At 39.0% G+C, this 18,774-nt stretch overlaps 3 protein-coding genes across 3 annotated transcripts in view; all 3 read left to right on the forward strand.

Annotated features, from left to right (window-relative positions):
* filip1b (filamin A interacting protein 1b) overlaps window positions 1-1,442 on the forward strand; it is a 39,047-nt gene extending 37,605 nt beyond the window's left edge. Inside the window, exon 6 of the mRNA XM_073492238.1 lies at window positions 816-1,442. Within this exon, the coding sequence (XP_073348339.1) occupies window positions 816-1,016 (201 nt within the window). The 3' untranslated portion in view covers window positions 1,017-1,442. The remainder of the gene's footprint in view (window positions 1-815) is intronic.
* A 5,294-nt stretch (window positions 1,443-6,736) lies between these two features.
* Window positions 6,737-12,056, forward strand: LOC141018144 (cell cycle control protein 50A-like). The gene is made up of 8 exons (XM_073493044.1): window positions 6,737-6,805; window positions 6,981-7,228; window positions 7,760-7,879; window positions 7,977-8,084; window positions 9,258-9,345; window positions 9,430-9,576; window positions 9,984-10,190; window positions 10,695-12,056. Exons 2-8 carry the CDS (start codon window positions 6,983-6,985, stop codon window positions 10,886-10,888), a joined length of 1,110 nt encoding a protein of 369 aa, XP_073349145.1. The 5' UTR covers window positions 6,737-6,805; window positions 6,981-6,982; the 3' UTR covers window positions 10,889-12,056.
* A 1,124-nt stretch (window positions 12,057-13,180) lies between these two features.
* Window positions 13,181-17,250, forward strand: cox7a2b (cytochrome c oxidase subunit 7A2b). The gene is made up of 4 exons (XM_073492243.1): window positions 13,181-13,276; window positions 13,617-13,706; window positions 16,815-16,899; window positions 17,091-17,250. The coding sequence occupies exons 1-4, from the start codon at window positions 13,259-13,261 to the stop codon at window positions 17,147-17,149; spliced, it is 252 nt and encodes an 83-aa protein (XP_073348344.1). The 5' UTR covers window positions 13,181-13,258; the 3' UTR covers window positions 17,150-17,250.
* Window positions 17,251-18,774: the final 1,524 nt, after the last annotated feature.

The following is an 18,774-nucleotide window of genomic DNA, read 5'->3' on the forward strand; positions in this document are numbered from 1 at the left end:
ATATCTGCAGACATGTGATTGAAATCGCATAAACCACCTCAAGACTTTCTAAAATCAATCATGACACATTCTGGATTAGCCAAAAGACAGATTTGAGTGAGGTGGACGAATTTTCCTGGTAGTCCGAACAAAGCCTTCAACAGAAACCCTCTGGATATTAGGGAATATTTTTCTATCTCTAGTTTCAAGTCTTCTTCAACACAACATGATGTTCATTTTTAAAAAAAAATTATTGTCCCGTTTAGAGTAAAATAGATGATAAAGCAGGGTATGCTTTAGTGTGATTGACAAGTCGCTACCACAGTGTATCCTTGAGTTTTTAGTTGGATCCAATCAGGATATCATATAAAGCACCATCATGCCTAAATATGTTCACTTTTGTCTCCAAAAAAACAAGATAGTGATGCCAAACTTGAGGCTGTAAACCGTAGTCCACAAACCACTGGGTGTTGTCACATGTTGGTTTACAGTTGTGCAGCACTCATGGTTTTACATGTTTTTTATTAACTTAAATCAAAGAGAGAAGAGAGTTTCTTTGAGTAAGTCGTGCACCTGTCTGGCATCGTGTTTCCCATCTTAAAAGTTGCTAAGATGATTGCCTACCATCATGTTCGTTCGTACTTTCAACACTCTTCCTGTAACAAAGTTTACGAGACACACAGTGAGATGTCTGAGTTACGTATGATCCTGGAAGAGGGCTAACCAAAACCATTCTTACTGGGGAGCTCACATGTCAACACATTTGACAAAAGATCAACTCTGTGTTTTTGTGTTTCTATCATTCAAATTGTCTCCTCATGTTGTTTATTTTCCAGCCCAGTTCGGATGTGCAGTCAGCTCGGAGCGCGGCCACACGGATCCCTATGTCAAAAGGTATGAAACCGTGCAGCAAGGCAGTTCTGGGCGTGTCGACGGTGACGAGGTTAGAGTCGCGGGCCGAGAGCCAGTCGATGAAAATCGAGCTGAGGAAGTCAACGATTTGTGCCTCTGCCTCCACAGCAGGGGGCAAGAACTGAGGGCTAGATATGTATGCTGCCATGGCAACGATTCAGTGATTGAATTTGTGGCCAAATCTGCTGCCAAATATTAGTTACAGGCCTCATCAGTACATGCACAAACAGGACTCTGTGTGGGATGTCGCCTCTTACAACAGCTTTGCTTTTCATTCAGACCTACAGTTTTTTTTATGTATGTTATTTTGATTTTCCACCATCATGACGCAGGTCTTTGCATGCCTCTTTTGCATTTCATCCATTAACTTCATCTTGGTGATATCTGGCAGTAGCTCTCGACTTCTTCTCATCATTTACATTTTTCATAGCATGTGTTCATTTCACCACCGCTTCTGGAGGTTTCCAGTCACTCAAGCACTGTGAATTGTTTGTGACAGTATGAGTTGTCATCTTTGTGACAGGCACAAAAATAAAAGCTATTTATCTCTGCTTTGTAGCATTCATTTGTCCATGGTGTGTGTGAGCTTTGTGTGACTATTAATCAATGCTGCTAAACAGCCATGAAAAACTAATTTTCAGACCTTACATGTTCAGATATGTTTCATGATGTTTCCATGGCCTGTTCAAATATTATAGCACACGTGTTGGACATAGAGAAAGGTATTTAAACTCAAAACAAAGTGTACAGTGTCCAGCATTGGGTTTTTACATTGAGTTTTAATATATCTTGTTGTCTGGACTACAGGTAGTGACAATGACTACGGTTTTATATTTTGTTTTCCGGATTATCGAGAGAATAGGTTTTTGGTTGAACTTTATTTAGAAAGCACCTTTCAATCAATCATGCAGCCCAAAATGCTTCATGGAGCAAGATCAAAACAGCACAGACAAATTAGCAAAAACAAAAATAGAAAACCGAGAAAACTATTTTGCAAGATTTAAGAATTGCAACAAGAAAATGATCGATAAGAATATTGATAAAATGTTAAAGGAGACATATAACTTTTTTTGTTAGTTTTATTCCCCTTTCCTTCAGTGTTTTATAGCTTCTTGTGCATGTAAAAGATCTAGGAAGTAAAAAGGTCAAAGTCCGCACCAACAGAAGCTCCTCTCTCCTACAGAAAACACTGCTCCTGAAATGCCTCGTCAGTAGCCCCGCCTTTAATTCTGCGACTTTGTGACATCACAATACATCACCATGTCACACATGTCATTATTTATGTCTGCAGCTCGTTTGGCTCATAATAATTGATTTACGCAGCTGCTTAGTTGTTGTCAGTGGTGCTGGGTCAGGCGTGCTTGAGCTGACCAATCAGAGCAGACTGGGAATTCAGGAGGGGGGTCTTAAAGAGACAGCAGCTAAAACAGAGCATTTCAGATAGAGGGGGAATACACAACTGCAGCTGCAGACAGTATGAAGAAAACTGATGTGTTTTTTAAGCACCAAACATCCTAGTAGTAAACAACAATAAATGATTAACATGAAAATGAGCAGAATATGTCTCCTTTAAAAATAACTAAAAGTCATTGAAATAAAATAAATATACACAATGGATAAAAGGATGTAAACCATGACTAAGACTAAAGAACTAAGGCAATAAAAGACAATAAAAGACGAACAAGTAAAAGCCAGGCTAAAAAGAGGTCCACAGAGGTGGAGATAAAAGTATTACTCCTTCTTTGAGTCATAACCCAGCAATTTCTAAACATGCAGAGATGATACATTTATTTTTAGATTTAGTGTGACTTCAGGAAGATTTAAACTTCATCATGAATAAATTCCATAATTCGAAATTATACAAATAAAGATGCTACTTAACTCAAGAATTAGCTTGAAATTCATAAGTATTTAAGTTTACTTCAGGATCAAAGTCATCCGGTGATACTTCACACATCTCTACATCAGTGTGTACATTTTAAACAGGAACTGCTAATAGCTGATTCAGCATACTTTTAAAAGTGTCTACTTTGTTGGAGTGTTGAAGACTCGGTGGCCACAGAGGTCCAGAGCAATGGGGACACTTTCTCTGGAAACTGTCTCTTGCTGCTTGCTGTTTTTTACCCCACAGTTTTGTCAAATTTCTTGTCAAAATATTTCATTACACTTCACATAAGACACAATCACCTAGACAGTAACTTTTCAGTGAAATATAGGGACTTGTTTCACTTGAAGCAAGAATCTCCTCGTTTTCAGAATTTGTCTTACTTATTTTTAAAGTGGCATATGTTTCCTGTATTTCTAATGCTGTCAGCTCTATAATCCAAACTCAATTTACCTTTGTGATATTGGAGTGGAAGTAGAAATCACAGAGACGGGCATGCTCTGTCTTTGTGGTTAATATGCACACTGTATAGCTGCAATGTCCCTGATTTGATGCCAACTGGAGACCTTTGTTGCATCTTCAATCTCTGCATATTTTGTCTCTATCTGCACTTCATGTAAGATGTCCAAGCAAAGGGAAAAAAATACTGATAGATAATGAATTAATAAATCACAGATACAGACATGTTTTGGACATTGGTGCACAGGTTGTCCAAAAAAAATGTCCATGCGTGCCAATAACATGTAAGACATGCAAAAACAGGTCGATTAGTCAGTTTACAACACTGCACAGCAATGTCAAATATCTGTGGCTGCATTCCATGTTTCTGTATATCATAATTGATCTTTTCAGCATTACACAGCAGACTCAGTTAGCATCTAGCGCCCTCCTACGGACAAGTACAAAACTACAGAAATGACTAAGGATTCTGTTTACATCAGGAAGAAACTGATATTGAAACCTCTAAATGTGTGATCCAAACCTCACACATCCTCCAAAGGTTCTCTCACCACAACCTCTGATTAAAAACAAATCAATAAAGCACAATTATCTGCAGGCTTTCATGTTTTCTAAAAAGGAAACCTGGGACCAAAACAAAGGATTTGATCTCTACAAACTCTGCTGCCTTAATTAGCTTCTAATAATCAAACAGCCCAGAGGATGAGAGAGCTGGAGATAGTGCTGATGTGAGCAAACAAGGGGGTGAGGGAGGGGTATTAAACAATGCAGTGAGGACTGAGAGCTGGAAGAAAACAGGAGGGTAAACATGTAGAGAGTGAAAAACAATGATTCACAACACGCTGAGTGTTTCTGTTTCAGCTGCAGTGTGTTGGCCGTGACTCCCCTGAGGCTGCTGCACAGAGATTTAGGTGGATCAAATGTTCTCCCTGGGAAAAACATCAGAGGCTGAGCAGGATTATTAAAATCACATCTGAGCGTTATCTTCTTGTCTGCAGTCGTGCCATTCCCTCTGACTCTGAAAACACTGGTTGGGAAAAAAGGGTGCAGGACGAGGACATTAAACCCTTCTGCAGTAGGGCCTGCTGAGTATCTATGTCACCATATGAAACTGTAGGGCTGCAGATGATGATTGTTGTCATTATCATGTCATTTGTGGATTAGTTCGACAATTAGTTAATTCATAATGAAGTCCACAAGGTGCTGAAAAACGCCACAAGGTAACCAGCCAGGTGGCAGGAATAAAATATCAGCAGTTAAATTATCTAAAACCACTGATACATTCAAATGTCATACATACCATATTGACGGGAACAAAATAATGATGTATTTTAACAAGAAGTCAGGACATTTCCGGAACAGGTATTTTAAGCCAAAACATGATCTTTTCCTAACCCTAACCAAGTGATTTCTGTGCCTAAACCTAACCAGACCAGTGCTAAAATAGTCTTCGGGCAGCTGTTAAATAGGAAGAAAAACCAATCTGACCAAGTTGAGACTTTAATGTGGCTTTCAAGGACACATATTTGTTGTAATTTTCCACCACAGGTCTGCTGATGGATATCATCTCAGGAAGCAGCCGCTGCTGAGCTGAGATCTCTGATGTCATGAGAAGAAATAGGAAAGGTGTCAGATGGTGGACGTTCCTGGTTAAAGCTCCAAGACAACAACTTTTCACCAACGCAATCACAGCCAATTACAGCTCCTCTTAGATCTTGTTAACAAGACATGATAAGATACAACCAAGGCTGCAGTTTGAACTGAAGAGCTTTGTACAGATGGAATGTTATCTGTGTGCTATGCAGTGTGGAATACAGGCATAATCTGAAATTTAGGATTTACCAGCGTATTCAGGATGTGTTTAGAAAATGTTAACTCCCGTCTAAGGTTGGGGAAACATAGCGCAGTGCCAAAAAGGCTGTAGCTTAGAGCAAGTTTAAGGTATCTGTATGGTGAATTTTGAAAGGAAACTGTATTATTCTGGCATGAAATTTGAGCCTGTGTTTTGTCCAAGTTTGATCCTGGAAAGACCATAGGAGAGAAAAAAAATTGCATTTGAAAGTTGCTGAACGTTCGGTGTATGGTAAGAAGCAGTGCCATGTTGGTTTAAAGTGTATTTGATGATATAATAAACATAAGATCACATTATATGTGTTGTCTAATAACATACACATACAGTGCTTGTGAATTTGGAGTTTTCTGTTTTGTTTCCTTCTTTAGAAAAACCCACTATAATGTGGTTTTCAAATTCACATGATGCACTTTTAATCCTGTGTGATTATCTGTGACACAGACTTGATAACGTGTAATGAACGACCTCTTCTTGGGGACAGAAGCAGGCACCGAATAAATGATGACCACATGTACTTTGACTGTCCAACACTGGATTTGTCTGATAAAAAAATAAACACTGACATTAAAGACTGCTTTAGCATGTTTATGTGAATCAGTTTCTTCATTGTTTCTTTTTTGAATGTTAATGCCTTTACTGTTGTTTATTAAGATTTTCTTAGCATTAGCATTTTCTTCAACAGGTTCCATGTATTATCAGCAGCTTGTTTTTCAATAGCTTCCAGGTCATGCGATCCATCAAAATCAATGCCGAAATGTTTTCCTATACTGGTTGAATGAGAAACACCTCTTTTTTTATCGTAATTTAGTCCTTGTCATACGCTAAAATTAATATTTTTAATGAAAATTCAGCGTTTTTACAATAGCCTCCATGTATAATCAGCATTTTTTTCAATAGTTTCCAGGTCATGTGACCCATTGACTCAAAGTCAATGCCGAAATGTCAACCTATAATGGTTGAATGAGACATACCACTAATTATTGGGTTTCAGAGCTTGTTTTTTTTTTTCTTCATATTTTTAATGGAAAATCTGCATTTCTGTCAATAGGTTCCAGGTCTTGTGACCCATTTACTCGAAATCAATGCCGAAATGTCTTCATTTACTGAGTGAACGAGACACACCTGTTTTTATTGGATTTTAGTACTCGTCAGATTTTATATTAATAATTTTAATGAAAAATCTGCATTTTTTTCAAGGGGTTCCAGGTCTTGAGACCCATTTACTCAAATGAATACCGAAATGTCTTCCTTTACTGGTTGAATGAGACATACCTCTTCTTATTGGATTTTAGTGCTTCTATTTTTATTAATATTTTAATGAAACATCCTCTGCCATCACTGGGTATTAAGGATCCTAAAACGCTTGCTATATAATTCTGGTTCGAAATAATCATTAAAAAAAGTACTCTGACAAATTACCTTCTTAATTGTTGCTAATAGCAGGCTGAAAGGTAGTCAATCCAGGGAATTAATGCATCAGAAATATATGGTGGAAATGATCAACAAGAGAGATGTATCGGAACACATTTTATCACATATTTAAAATATAAACATGTCGCCAGTAGTAGTAATTGATATCTCCGACAGCATGTGAAGGCAGCAGCAGCTGCCACTGTAACTAAATTAGTGACGTCATCGCGCGTTACGTTCAGCTTGTTTGTAAACTTCCTGAAGGAGCAGCCTATGCTAGCGTTCTAGCTAGCCATTTGCTCGTTTAGGTAATGGATTAAATCACTAAATGACCAAAAATAAGTGACAGCATAATTGAAGTTATTAGTCGTCATATGTGAGCGCACCAGTGGGGCCTTAAACCCGGTCTGTTTCCAAGTTAGTGACCGCGCGGTGCTAACTGTGCCTGGTGGCTAACGCTAACAACTTTGTCATTTCGACCAGCGATGATAGGAGCGATGATGGCGTCTAGTTACAACGAGGATGGACATATCACCGTGTCCGGGCCTGGCGGCGGGACGCTGCGGAGCAAGAAGCCCGAGAACACCGCGTTTAAACAGCAGAGACTGCCCGCTTGGCAGCCCATCCTCACCGCAGGCACCGTGCTCCCTGCCTTCTTCATCATCGGACTCATATTCATCCCCATCGGCATCGGCCTGTATGTAACATCCAACAACATCAAGGAGTTTGAGGTAACGTAACGTTACATGACAGGAACAGTATGACGTCTGGATGCAATGCTAAGTTTTCTGTATAACGACTAGCTACATATGAAAGCTACATACAATAGTGTACGGCTGGTCAGAGATTTACAGAAAGTACCACGTACAGGAGCACTAAAATTGGCGATTTTTGAAATGGAGTTTGGCGTGGTGCTCTTCCACAGGACAGAACAGTTCATTGGGATTTGGGAATATGCTGCACTGTTTCCAATAACACATCAGATCTTTGTGTCTCATCTCATTAATGGCTTCTGCCAGCATTGCCATGTATATTTTATCTTTGGCTTGTTGTTATTGTTAATCAAAATAGTGCTCACTTATCCTAAAGAATCTTTAAAATGACTTTTTCTTGAGGTACATTTTGTGGTTTGTACACTTGGTCTTCTTGTTTTCATCTGCCTGTCTTACTTGTGTGTCTTTATTCTGTCTGTTTGCCCTCAAGTGCATTATAGCAACTGTTTGGAAAAGTGTTATACAGAAAGTCTTCTTGCTTGCCTACAGGTTGATTATACAGGAGTTGACATGTCCAGTCCCTGCTTCAACTGCTCCCAGAACTTCAGCTGGAACAGCACGCGGCCATGTACTTGCACGATACCTTTCTACCTGGAGCAGGCATATGAAGTGAGAAACTCTCGTTAAAACTTTAAAGTACTCTCCATGAGTATTAACACAACTAGGTTGAACAATTTGTCTTTCCTACTTTTATTTTAATCAACAGAGCAGCGTCTTCATGTACTACGGCCTCTCCAACTTCTACCAAAATCACCGTCGCTACGTCAAGTCAAGAGATGACAGCCAGCTGAATGGAGACATGGAGTCCCTCTTGGTAACTTCAGCAAGACTCTTCAATAACACATGACAGAGGTCACACAGTGCCGTTGAAAATGCATTATCACACGGTCAAAGCTGCACCAGCCAACTCTGCATGAGAACATGAAATATTCACTTCAGAAGCCATAAATCCTGAGATGGTTTATTAGTTACACTTCAGTCCATACAGCACAGTGTTGCTAACCAGTCTGTGAGTCTGATTCTCTTCATTCAAAGGTTGCTCAAGGCCCCAAATTGACAATAGATTTAATGTAAGTGAGACGAATGTCTCTGTCTGGAGGAAACATTCACTCAGTGCTGCTTGGAAGACACTCACACCTTAATACAGTCAGAGTGAATTTGATGCATCATATTAAATTAACTATTGCATCGAGCATCCACTTTAAATCTTTGGTCTGTTGCAAAGTAGCCATGGTCTGCACATCATAACTCTTCCATTTCTAATGTGAGCGTACACATAAAGAAACAAGCCAATGTGACTTGGGGCAAATTGACTACAGCACAATTATATTGTTTACAGACCTGTTATGAACATTTTTGTACAGTAACCTGCATGTTGCAGCATTTAAAGGGACAGTTTAAGTTTTAGAGTTTTAGAGATAACGGCTGTAAAGATGTCCGCCTTTTCTCCAATATGATGGAACGAGATGGCACTCAGCTACATTTAAAAAAAACTCGACAGCATTCTCTCTTTACTGGTTACTCAAGATAATCCACAGACCACGGCACAGAGAGAAGTGTGCATCTACTAATGGACCAGAGGCTAGTTAACTAAGCTAGGTAAAGTTAAAGGAGGAGGATGCTTTTAAACATAAATACCACACTCCCAAGTCTCTCGGCCATCAGTAGTTGCACGCCTCCTTCTGCGCGATGATACGTTTGCCAGGTGTAAAAATAGTTCCTACAAATTCTGTGAATTATCTTGAGTAACTGTCTGATGATTTCTGGAAAGAGACATTGTTGGAGACATGTATTTTTTGGTGCTTTGAACTCAAGTCCCATCTAGTTCCATGAAATTCAAGAAAGGGTAGACATCTATGCGGCCGATATCTCCAAAACTCTACAACTCACGCCAAAAAAATCTAGATGGATAAATAGCATAAAGGAAGAGCTTTAAATGCTGCCAGCATGTGATGATATTTGTCTTTTGTCTTCTTCTCGTCCACAGAAACCCAGTAAGGAGTGTGAGCCATACGCTATGAATGAAAACAAGCCAATTGCACCTTGTGGGGCCATCGCCAACAGCATGTTCAATGGTGAGCCAGTTTCTTCCCCTGTTTACCTGACACAAATGTGATTTAAATCATTACTTCAGTCATCAATCTTTCCTTTTGTGGCAGACACGTTGGAGCTGTTTTACAACGATCCCAACGGCACAAGGGTTCAGATTCCTCTGTCGAACACAGGCATCGCCTGGTGGACCGACAAGCATGTGAAGTTCAGAAACCCTGGATTGAACAACCCCAACCTCACAGCTGTTTTCCAAGGTATCAGCAGGAGCAGCTTTTTTGTGTACTTGCCTTCGGGGTCATTAACCCTTAAGCCTAACATGGAAGCCAATGAGTTTCATCGCTCATCAATATGTTGGAGGTGAAGAATTGATTCAGCACCACAAAGAAAGCCTGACATAACATGATAGCTATACGTCAGGAACTCTTGAAGACTCTTGAAAACCCTTGAGGAAACACTGTGAACGTGCTATTTAAGTTTAATCATACTGAATATACTACACTATAATGGCTTTTACCTGTCAACATATTTATCAGCTCACCTTAAGTACAGACTGATTTCATATATCAATAAACATTGGGAATATCAGTAGGGCTTCTTTGAGTTAGCTCATGGAAACATTAGATTTTCACTTCATCGCTGCTGTTTCTTCCTTCTGACTCAGGTACAACTAAGCCGGTGAACTGGCGGCGGCCCGTCTACGAGCTGGACTCTGCTCAGGATAACAATGGCTTTATCAACGAGGACTTCATCGTGTGGATGAGAACCGCTGCCCTGCCGACCTTCCGCAAACTATACCGCATCATCAATAAGACCAGCAACATGGTTCCTACTCTGCCCCGAGGAAACTACACACTGGAGGTCGTCTACAGTATCCTTTATGTGAAACTCACAACAGGATATAGTACACGCTGCAGCAAACCATTTAAAGAGCCAGGAGGACTTAAGTTTATAAATGAGAATAAAAACTACAAACTGGGATCAGACTTCAAAAACAAAACTAGATTCTTATTAAATCTTACTCAGCAGACAAAGGAATGTTGACGAAGGCTTTGTGCTATAAAACAACAGATATTTATTTGGCTTAAATGAGCATTTTAACATAGTCTACTTCCTCTATTCTGTGTTATTACAACCCAGCACTGTAATGATATGGAAGCGTATCCCAAAATTCAAAGCAGTACATCTGTCCAGTTTATAAAATCAAACATGAGAAGTGAATTTAGTTCCATGTCTGGAAAGTCTGAGAATAAAAAAATGGGGGGGGGGGGGGGGGGGGTAGAATTTGATCAACTGTCTCCATTTCAGAGTTGTACATTTGTAGTTCCCTGGGGTCGTTTTGATCCTGGTACCATCCTTAACCAGTTGAACCCAGATTATCCCGTCCGCAGCTTCGAGGGCAGGAAGCGGATGATCCTGAGCACCATCTCCTGGATGGGAGGCAAGAACCCATTCCTTGGCATCGCCTACATCACCGTGGGCTCTGTCTGCTTCTTCCTGGGCGTCGTCCTGCTCATCATCCATCACAAGTGTGGCAACCGCAGCAACAGCGCTGACATTTCTAATTGAGACACCAGCCGCCCTCCAGCTCACCTCTGCTGCACAGAACAGTGATCCTGTGACACATCTGTCGACACTCATCCAGAAGCCAAATATGTCATATCCACATCAACTTCTTCAGCAGTCAAACATGGGTTTAAAACTGGCTGACGGTGGCTGATTATTTGCCAAAATTAATATAAGAATAGCCAAAAAATTTCAGCCACAGTCAACGTCTAACAGCTTTTAACAGATTTTCTTCCTGGTAACATGAGGAGGGTGTCAGATTGATGTGTCACATGATCAACTAAAATAAAAAGTGTAGTCAGAGTTTCTGTTCAGGTCTGGAAAAGTAATTGAGATTAAATTTAAAAAAAAAATCTGCCATAATGAGTCTGGAAAGTTTGGATGACCTTCCAGACCCCTGTAGGATCTCTTAACTTGTTGCACTTCAGGTGAGCTAGAATGTTGTTGCTTTAAGTCCTGAGTTGCATGCTGGTTAGCAGAGATGTTAATGTGATTCAAGAGCTGCTTGAGCGGTTCGTCTTTGTGCCTCGTTTCGTCCGCGACATCAACCCACCTTAACTAAAATCAGCTTTTACTGAGTCATTGCACTTAAAACTTGCTGAGCAAGTTCCACGTCAGAGGGAACACGACATGTTTGGAGTTTAGGAGCTGTACAGTTAAATGTTTAATTTTTATGTATTTAAATTAGAGTTTTAAGAGTTTGCATTGGAAAGGCAGTATTTGCACACTGGAGCTCAGGGGTTTTGAGTCTGAAGGGTTGGAGGTTGCTGCGAGTGTGTAAATCTGATCCATAACGATATATGTTGACACTGTGCTGTAGTTTTATTCATTGTCATTTACATGCAATAACAATAATGAAGCATGATATAACAGTAACACAGTCCGATTCAATACATGTGATTAAATGTTTGTGTTTGTCAACATTTACCATACTAAGAGTGAATCTAACATGCGAGTTTACACGCAAATCCTGCCATTGTTTTTAGCAGCCTAGATGAAAAAGAATATCCTGTTGCATGATGAAATGTGATGAGAACAAATTAATTTTATTTTAATACATTTCATCAAGATACATTGTTACAACTAGAATTTTGAGTGTCACTACATTTGACTTTTTTTTTACACCATCTGTATTGTATTGTTGCTTTAAAAGAATAAATTTGTCATCGAATTTGAAGAGTGAAGTGTTTTATTGTTGCCCGCTTTGCTTTATTAGCCTTTTGTGTTTAACAGCAGTCCTTCAGCATGTTTTACAACCGATGACATAATGGTTCAAATTCACAGACAGAAGACGACAAGACGCTGTAATGCCAGCATCAAAATAAGCATTTTAAGACAGTGCAGTAGTCATGAAAAGCCATGAATAGGTAAATAGCAGAACATTAGTTCAATAATACAGCAAGAATAGAGTGATAGACACAGCTATAAGAGGTCGTAACATATTTTATTGATAACGTATTCCTAAATGGTGGAGAAGTCTGTTCATGTAGGATCTTAAACATTGTCCCTGTATTTCATTTGATTTTCCCAATCAAGCAATTAATCAAACTTTATTTGTATAGCACCTTTCAAACAAACCAAATGCAATTCAAAGTGTTTCTTATATGTGATTGATAAATTGTAGGAGGCTTTAAAAAAATGGATTTAGAGACTAATGCACCATGGCAGCAATAAAAGATGGGTTGTGAATATAAGATAATAAAAATATAAATAAACGATGTTATACTACACGTAATATGTATTATAATTTAAAAACTAAAATGTCCAAATAGAATAAAATTGATAATAATGATAAACAGTAAAATGTTACTAAACAACATAGAATAAAATGTGTAATTACGACTATGCTGATAAAATGTAACAGAATTAACAATCATAATGATAAAAAAAAAAAAAATGAGTATAAACATTTGAACACTGCAGCCAAACTGAATAGATGGGTTTTTAGATTTATATTTGCATTTTAATTTTTACATCAGTGACACATACATACGTGGACAATTATAATACTGTTGTGGAATGACATTTTAATTTTCAAGTTTACATTATTATTTTAATAAAGTCCCGCTATGAGCTTCCATACAGTTGCCAGAAAATGATGCATACATTAGGGAGGGGGGAGTCGTGTTTATGAATTAACACCTAAATGATAAAATGATGCGTTTGTTAAAGGCTTAAAGTTAAACACATTTTGAGCCACCCCATCTTCGAGCAAATGTAATGGAGGACGTTGTGTTAAACACTGTAGGGGGCAGCAGAGCGCGCGGCATAAATACAGTCAGCCGTCAAACTCCACGAAGAAGAATCTGAAAGCGGAAGTAGAGTTTTCCGGTGTCCTTGTGTGACTGAGGCGACTGTAGACGGACTCTAAAGATGAACAGACACATATTTGTAAGTTTATTTATTCCTCAAACGTTGCGTTTGCCTTGTAGAAATATTGTTTAACCAAGCAGACCAGTATGTGGTCTGAAAATCTGCGACGAAACGACGACATGGGCTAGATTTAGCTAGGAACTGTTAGCTAGGGGTCAAAACCAGGTAACGTTGAGATGCCGCCGGAACAGCTAGCATTAGCTTAGCTTCGTAGCTAATGTAACGAGCATTTTGTCGCATCTGGGCGGTTATATTATCCGTAGATATGAACAGACATTGTGTTTAACCAAGGTGGGTTTAACATGACTTCGTTTTCAGTCGTGTGGGATGACTTTGGTGGTTTCTTGCTGCTTTCCAGGCGCTCCAGCAGGTGGCGCGGCGGACCATCACCAGCTCTGTCCGCCGGCAGGTTGACAACAAAGTCCCACAGAAACAGAAGCATTTTCAGGTAAAACTGCATAAACAGACAACACAGCTATGTTGTGTAATTATTTAATTGACATAACTGTCAAATGTCCAGACTTTTTTCTATTTGAGTGCATTGCAATCCCTTTTAGTTATAGCTATTGTAATCACAATTATTATAGTACCAGTTGTTTATTACTAAGTTAACATTAGCAGAAGTCTTCCCATATCTGCGACTGTGGGTCCTAATACTGTGTAATCCACTTTGACTCATCTGTGCTGGTCATCAGTAATGAGTTGACATTGGTATAAATGACAACTAGTAATTCTCTGTGAAGTCCAGAGCGACAATTCAGTGTTGTCATTGATATCTCACATTGTATTGTAATGAAATGAAGTAGATATTTTTCTTAAACATGTCAGAGGTTTGGTGTCATGTAACGTCTCAGTTTGGTCGTTTTACATGTGATCTATTTGAATGCATTTGCCACATCATGATAAACATTGACGTAGGAAGATATCCTCAAACATATGACCTGTCCACATGTATTCAAGTATTTCTTAAACTGTAGCCTTTTTCTTTGCATTTTTGCCTTTCGTACACATGCAAACTGCATTTTAACTTACTGTTACTGTTTATGTCTGGATGGTTTGAAACAAAGATTTTTTGGAAACCGTAATGCATGTTTGCTTCCTGATTGGGTGTTATCAGTGTATGTAGCATCACTTGCAAATGTGAACTCAGAATATTTGTGTTTCTAAATTGAAGGAATGGATGTTATATTGTGTTTATTTAGAAGGACACAAAAGGATGTTGATAACGCAGTGATGGAGAAGAGAGACAAAATGGCTTCTGACAGTGTTTTAGTAAAAACAGCATTATCCAGGAGGATTCAGTGAAGAGCAGTCAAGTATCCCCGTTTTATTATTTTTGTCCTGTTTCAGGGAATAATTACCTGTTGCCTCAGTACAAGCACTGGTATCTCTAACATGTATAATAGAAATTAGAAGTAGGTAAGTAAACTAGAATTTTTTGTAACTAAGCAACCAACCACAGACTATACAATCTGCATCCTGTTTACACCGGCAAACACATGCCCTGTGTATGAACAGTCATTTGATATGTGTTTTCACATGTGTTGATATGGACAGAGAATGTTTCTGATATGGTGCTAAAACACTTGTATGGATGGTGACATTTAAAAAAAAAAAAAAACCTTTTGTACGTGTGGACAAGACAATAGTGTAGTCACATTGTTAATGTTGTGCCAGGAAATGTAATTTGAACCTGTTATCCAGCGGCAGGTTACTTCCTCAAAATATTTGATGTGATCTCCCAGTTGTCTCCTGTCTGCTCTGAATGAAACCGTTTTTTAAATATTAATTGTCTTACCACTACACCAGTCACAGCTGGATCCGCCCAAGATAAGAAAACAATGTCAAAAAAAAATACAAAGGCAAACATTTCTGTATCATGCTGGTCAGATGGTAGACAGTCATTGAGATCACAGAAAATATCAGTGAAGAGCCAAACTGCTGCTTGATAACAGGTAAAACATTATACTGTAAAATGATCTTTCTACCCTAAGGTTTGTTGAGGAACTCTGTTAAAAAGAAACACAATCACACAATAAGAACAGAGTGCTGAGGTCGCTAAAACAGGTTTTTGAGCACTTGCTGTCTACAGAACTGCACATGTGGGAATACAATCTGCACTGTGGTGGTTCTGCTTTTTCCATGCAGTGTCGGATTCACCAAATAATGTAGAGCCCACATTTTTCAGGACCAGCCTTTAGAAACTCAAGCTGCCATGACTAAGCCTTGCCCTCCTGAATGTAAGAGTTGCCCCTGAAAATCCAAATAAAGGACGTCAAAGATGCCTCTCCAGAGACACATTGAATAAATAAGAACACAAACAAAGAATCTTGAGAGGCTAAACACAGACATGATTTATGACTTTTTCCTTTGACGAGGTCTAGTGGTAAATACTTCCTCCTTCTTTGGTAGCAAATTTGAAGAGATCAGACTTTGAAAATCTTACACTGCGAGAATAACAACAGTTTTACATACAGAGGCTCCATCATGGTGCAGTTTTCCAGACAGGAAGTGGTTTGAACGCCATAAAAGCGCCCAGCAGCAGTGAGAAGCTGCAGGGTCCAAGAACTGTCGACGTATACATGAATGTTCCACATGCTGATCGGTGCATGTTTTGATGTCTTCAGCAGCGGTTCTTCTCATGAAGCCCTGAAACCTTGACAGAAAAAGTTTCTGTCACCTTAGCTCCAAAGATAAGTAGCCAGTATGTGAAGCAGTCTAACTGAGTGGAGCACTAATGATGTATGTTGCACTGACTGTTTGACCTGCAGTGACTTAAATATCCAAATACGGTACTTACTGAGCATTCAGTGGATCATAGCAATTGTTTCTCATGCTGCCTGATGTCATCACCACTGGTGTTAAGATGAAGAACTGATGGATGATGCAACCAGCTGGCCAAGTGTCTTGTAGACTAAACAAACTAGTTTTATGGCTGATTTGTTCTGGTGTGACTGCTGGAATATGCTTTATAACCTGAATGATTGAATCCAGCATGCATGATGAACAGAAGCAACTAAAAACTACACAGGCTTCTGGGAGATTTTCCTGCTGGTCCGCTCACCCTGAGAGTGACTCAGACAAGAGTTCTGAATCAATAAAACATCCCCTTATAAATCTCTAATTGCGACAGTGCTGCTGCTAAATGTTAAAAATAATGTGACCAAGGATACAGAAAGGTCCGTCTAGTTGTTTTAAACGGATTTTGGTTTCAATACTAATATAATGTTAGAATAGATGTGCATTCAATAAGGGAAAATTGATCAGTTTTATGTTAAGATTGCCTTCAGTAATAGGGTTCGACTGATATGTCTTTTTCAGGGCCAATACTGTTACTGTGTTACTGTGACCTGGTTTTCCTAATAATCAGAAGCTGAGTAGTTAATTTTCTGCTCTACTCCATTGCTACTCGAACACAAGAAAATAGTGCATTTGTCTGGGACTATTTTCAGTGGCGTATGAATCCAGATTTGGTGCTCTAGTGAATGTGTGTGATTGAGTCCAAGCAAACTTCAGTATGTTTGTTGAAGTTCTCCATCACATTTCTCTCCTGCAGGAGGATAACGGGATGCCGGTTCATTTGAAAGGAGGCAGCGGCGACGCTATCCTGTACAGATCAACGATGGCCCTCACCGTCCTCGGTGAGAAAATCCTTCTCCTCCTTTTAATCCATCTTTTACTGAAGAGTTGTTTACTCCAAAGTTGTATATGACTGTTTCTTTCAACAAGTGTGTTTAGAAAAACAGTCACACAGAAATGACTCTATTTGCTTAAGTTTTAATCTAACTGTTGATTATCACGTCCCACTAATTGGTCTTGTTTGTCCTTTCAGGTGCTGGATATGTTGTGTATGAGCTGGTGAAGGCGGCGTTCCCTCAGAAGAAAGAATAACTCCTGACTGCTCCAGCTGTTTCCTTCCATTTAAAAACCGGCCAGCAGCTCTATATATTGTATAAAAGATGATAACCTCCCTGTGTACAGGGGGACCTGTTTCCTGTCATGGTGGGATATTGTTTCATGTTCATGGGATCAATATTTATTTCTTGTACTCTCTCTGGTGACCTGAGGATCAATAAAAAAAATGGCTCTCATGACCAAAACTTACTGATGGCTCCTTCTCTGATCACTTTGTTTTTTTACATACTCAGAAACATGAATATTAATGGATAACAATATTGTAAAGATTTTGTCCACTGAAACTTTAGAGAATTTATTATTTATATACACATATTAATGCTTTAGTTGTAATTTTCTTTGAGGTGGTTGAGCCTATTTTTTACTTTTATGTTGGGCTGTTACTATTTTTTTCCCTAATGCATCTTGTTCTTAAACTTCTAAATATATTTGGTAAATTTTGCAGAAAATCTTGGATTTGTGACGTCACTTACTACAGCTAGGAGAAGATTATTTATGTCACATGTCATACATGTTGGGGGTACCTAGATGAAACCCACACAGGCACAGGGAGAAGATGCAGACTCCACACAGAAGTCCTGCCTCTGACCCAGGAGTTTTTATTATTCCTCATGACTCACCGGGTTAGATTCTGCCTTCAGTCATAAAACTAAAATAATTTTTTGTGGTGGTGTGCTGAGGATGAAAAGCTGCCCTGTAGTCTGGTGTTACGGCTGTAAAACAAAGTTTACTTTGTCTAGGTGCTGTATCGTAGGCAACTGGGCAAGAGGCTTCTTCAGTTCTAACTAACTGGAGGGGAGTTCAAGGAGGTGAAACGTCTTCAAGAAACTGAAACAAGTCCAGTTGCCTACGATACAGCACCTAGATTTACCATGACCTGGATGACTGAGAACCTTCATCAACAAAGTTTACTTTGTTTCAGCGTCATCATCTCTCGCCCACAGGGGCCGCCAGAATCAACAAAAAATAAAAGTTCTTTGCAATATATTTAAATAAAAAAATATGGCTTGGTCACAAGCCAAGAAAGGATTTAGAAAATGTATTGATTTTTATAAGCTTGTAATATAACGTAAGTTAAAAGTAACTTGTAACTCCTGCTGTCAGACAAATGTAGTTAAGTAAAAGTACAATATTAACCTCAGAAGTGTAGTGGAGTAGATAGAGAATACTGTGTTTCTATTATTTTGTCCACCCCAATTTATATCAGAGGGTATCCTACAGAACACCGTAGAGGCTGGATTCTCACTATGGGTGAGTTGAAGGACATTTGAGACATACATTTAGGGATGAATGCAACATTTTTCAGTCTTTTATCACAATATACATTCAGTACCAAACCATGACTAGAATATTTTAAATAATACTTCAAGTAAATGTTTCAGATTCTCTGTGCAAATTGAAAAAACTGCACATTTCCACAAAGCAACATTGTTAACATGTCTTGTGCAAGTGTTCAGTTTCCATCACTAGAGGGCGATGTTTACAAAGAAATCAACCAGGACTGTCTCACAGGAAGAGATCTACATGACTGCTGTTCAGGGGTTTAAGGCTTTTAACACCTTATTTTTCCCTCATGTAAATTAAATCTAATTATGTTATGA

The sequence above is a fragment of the Pagrus major genome, chromosome 22 (assembly GCF_040436345.1).
Source record: "Pagrus major chromosome 22, Pma_NU_1.0".
NCBI lineage: Eukaryota > Metazoa > Chordata > Actinopteri > Spariformes > Sparidae > Pagrus > Pagrus major.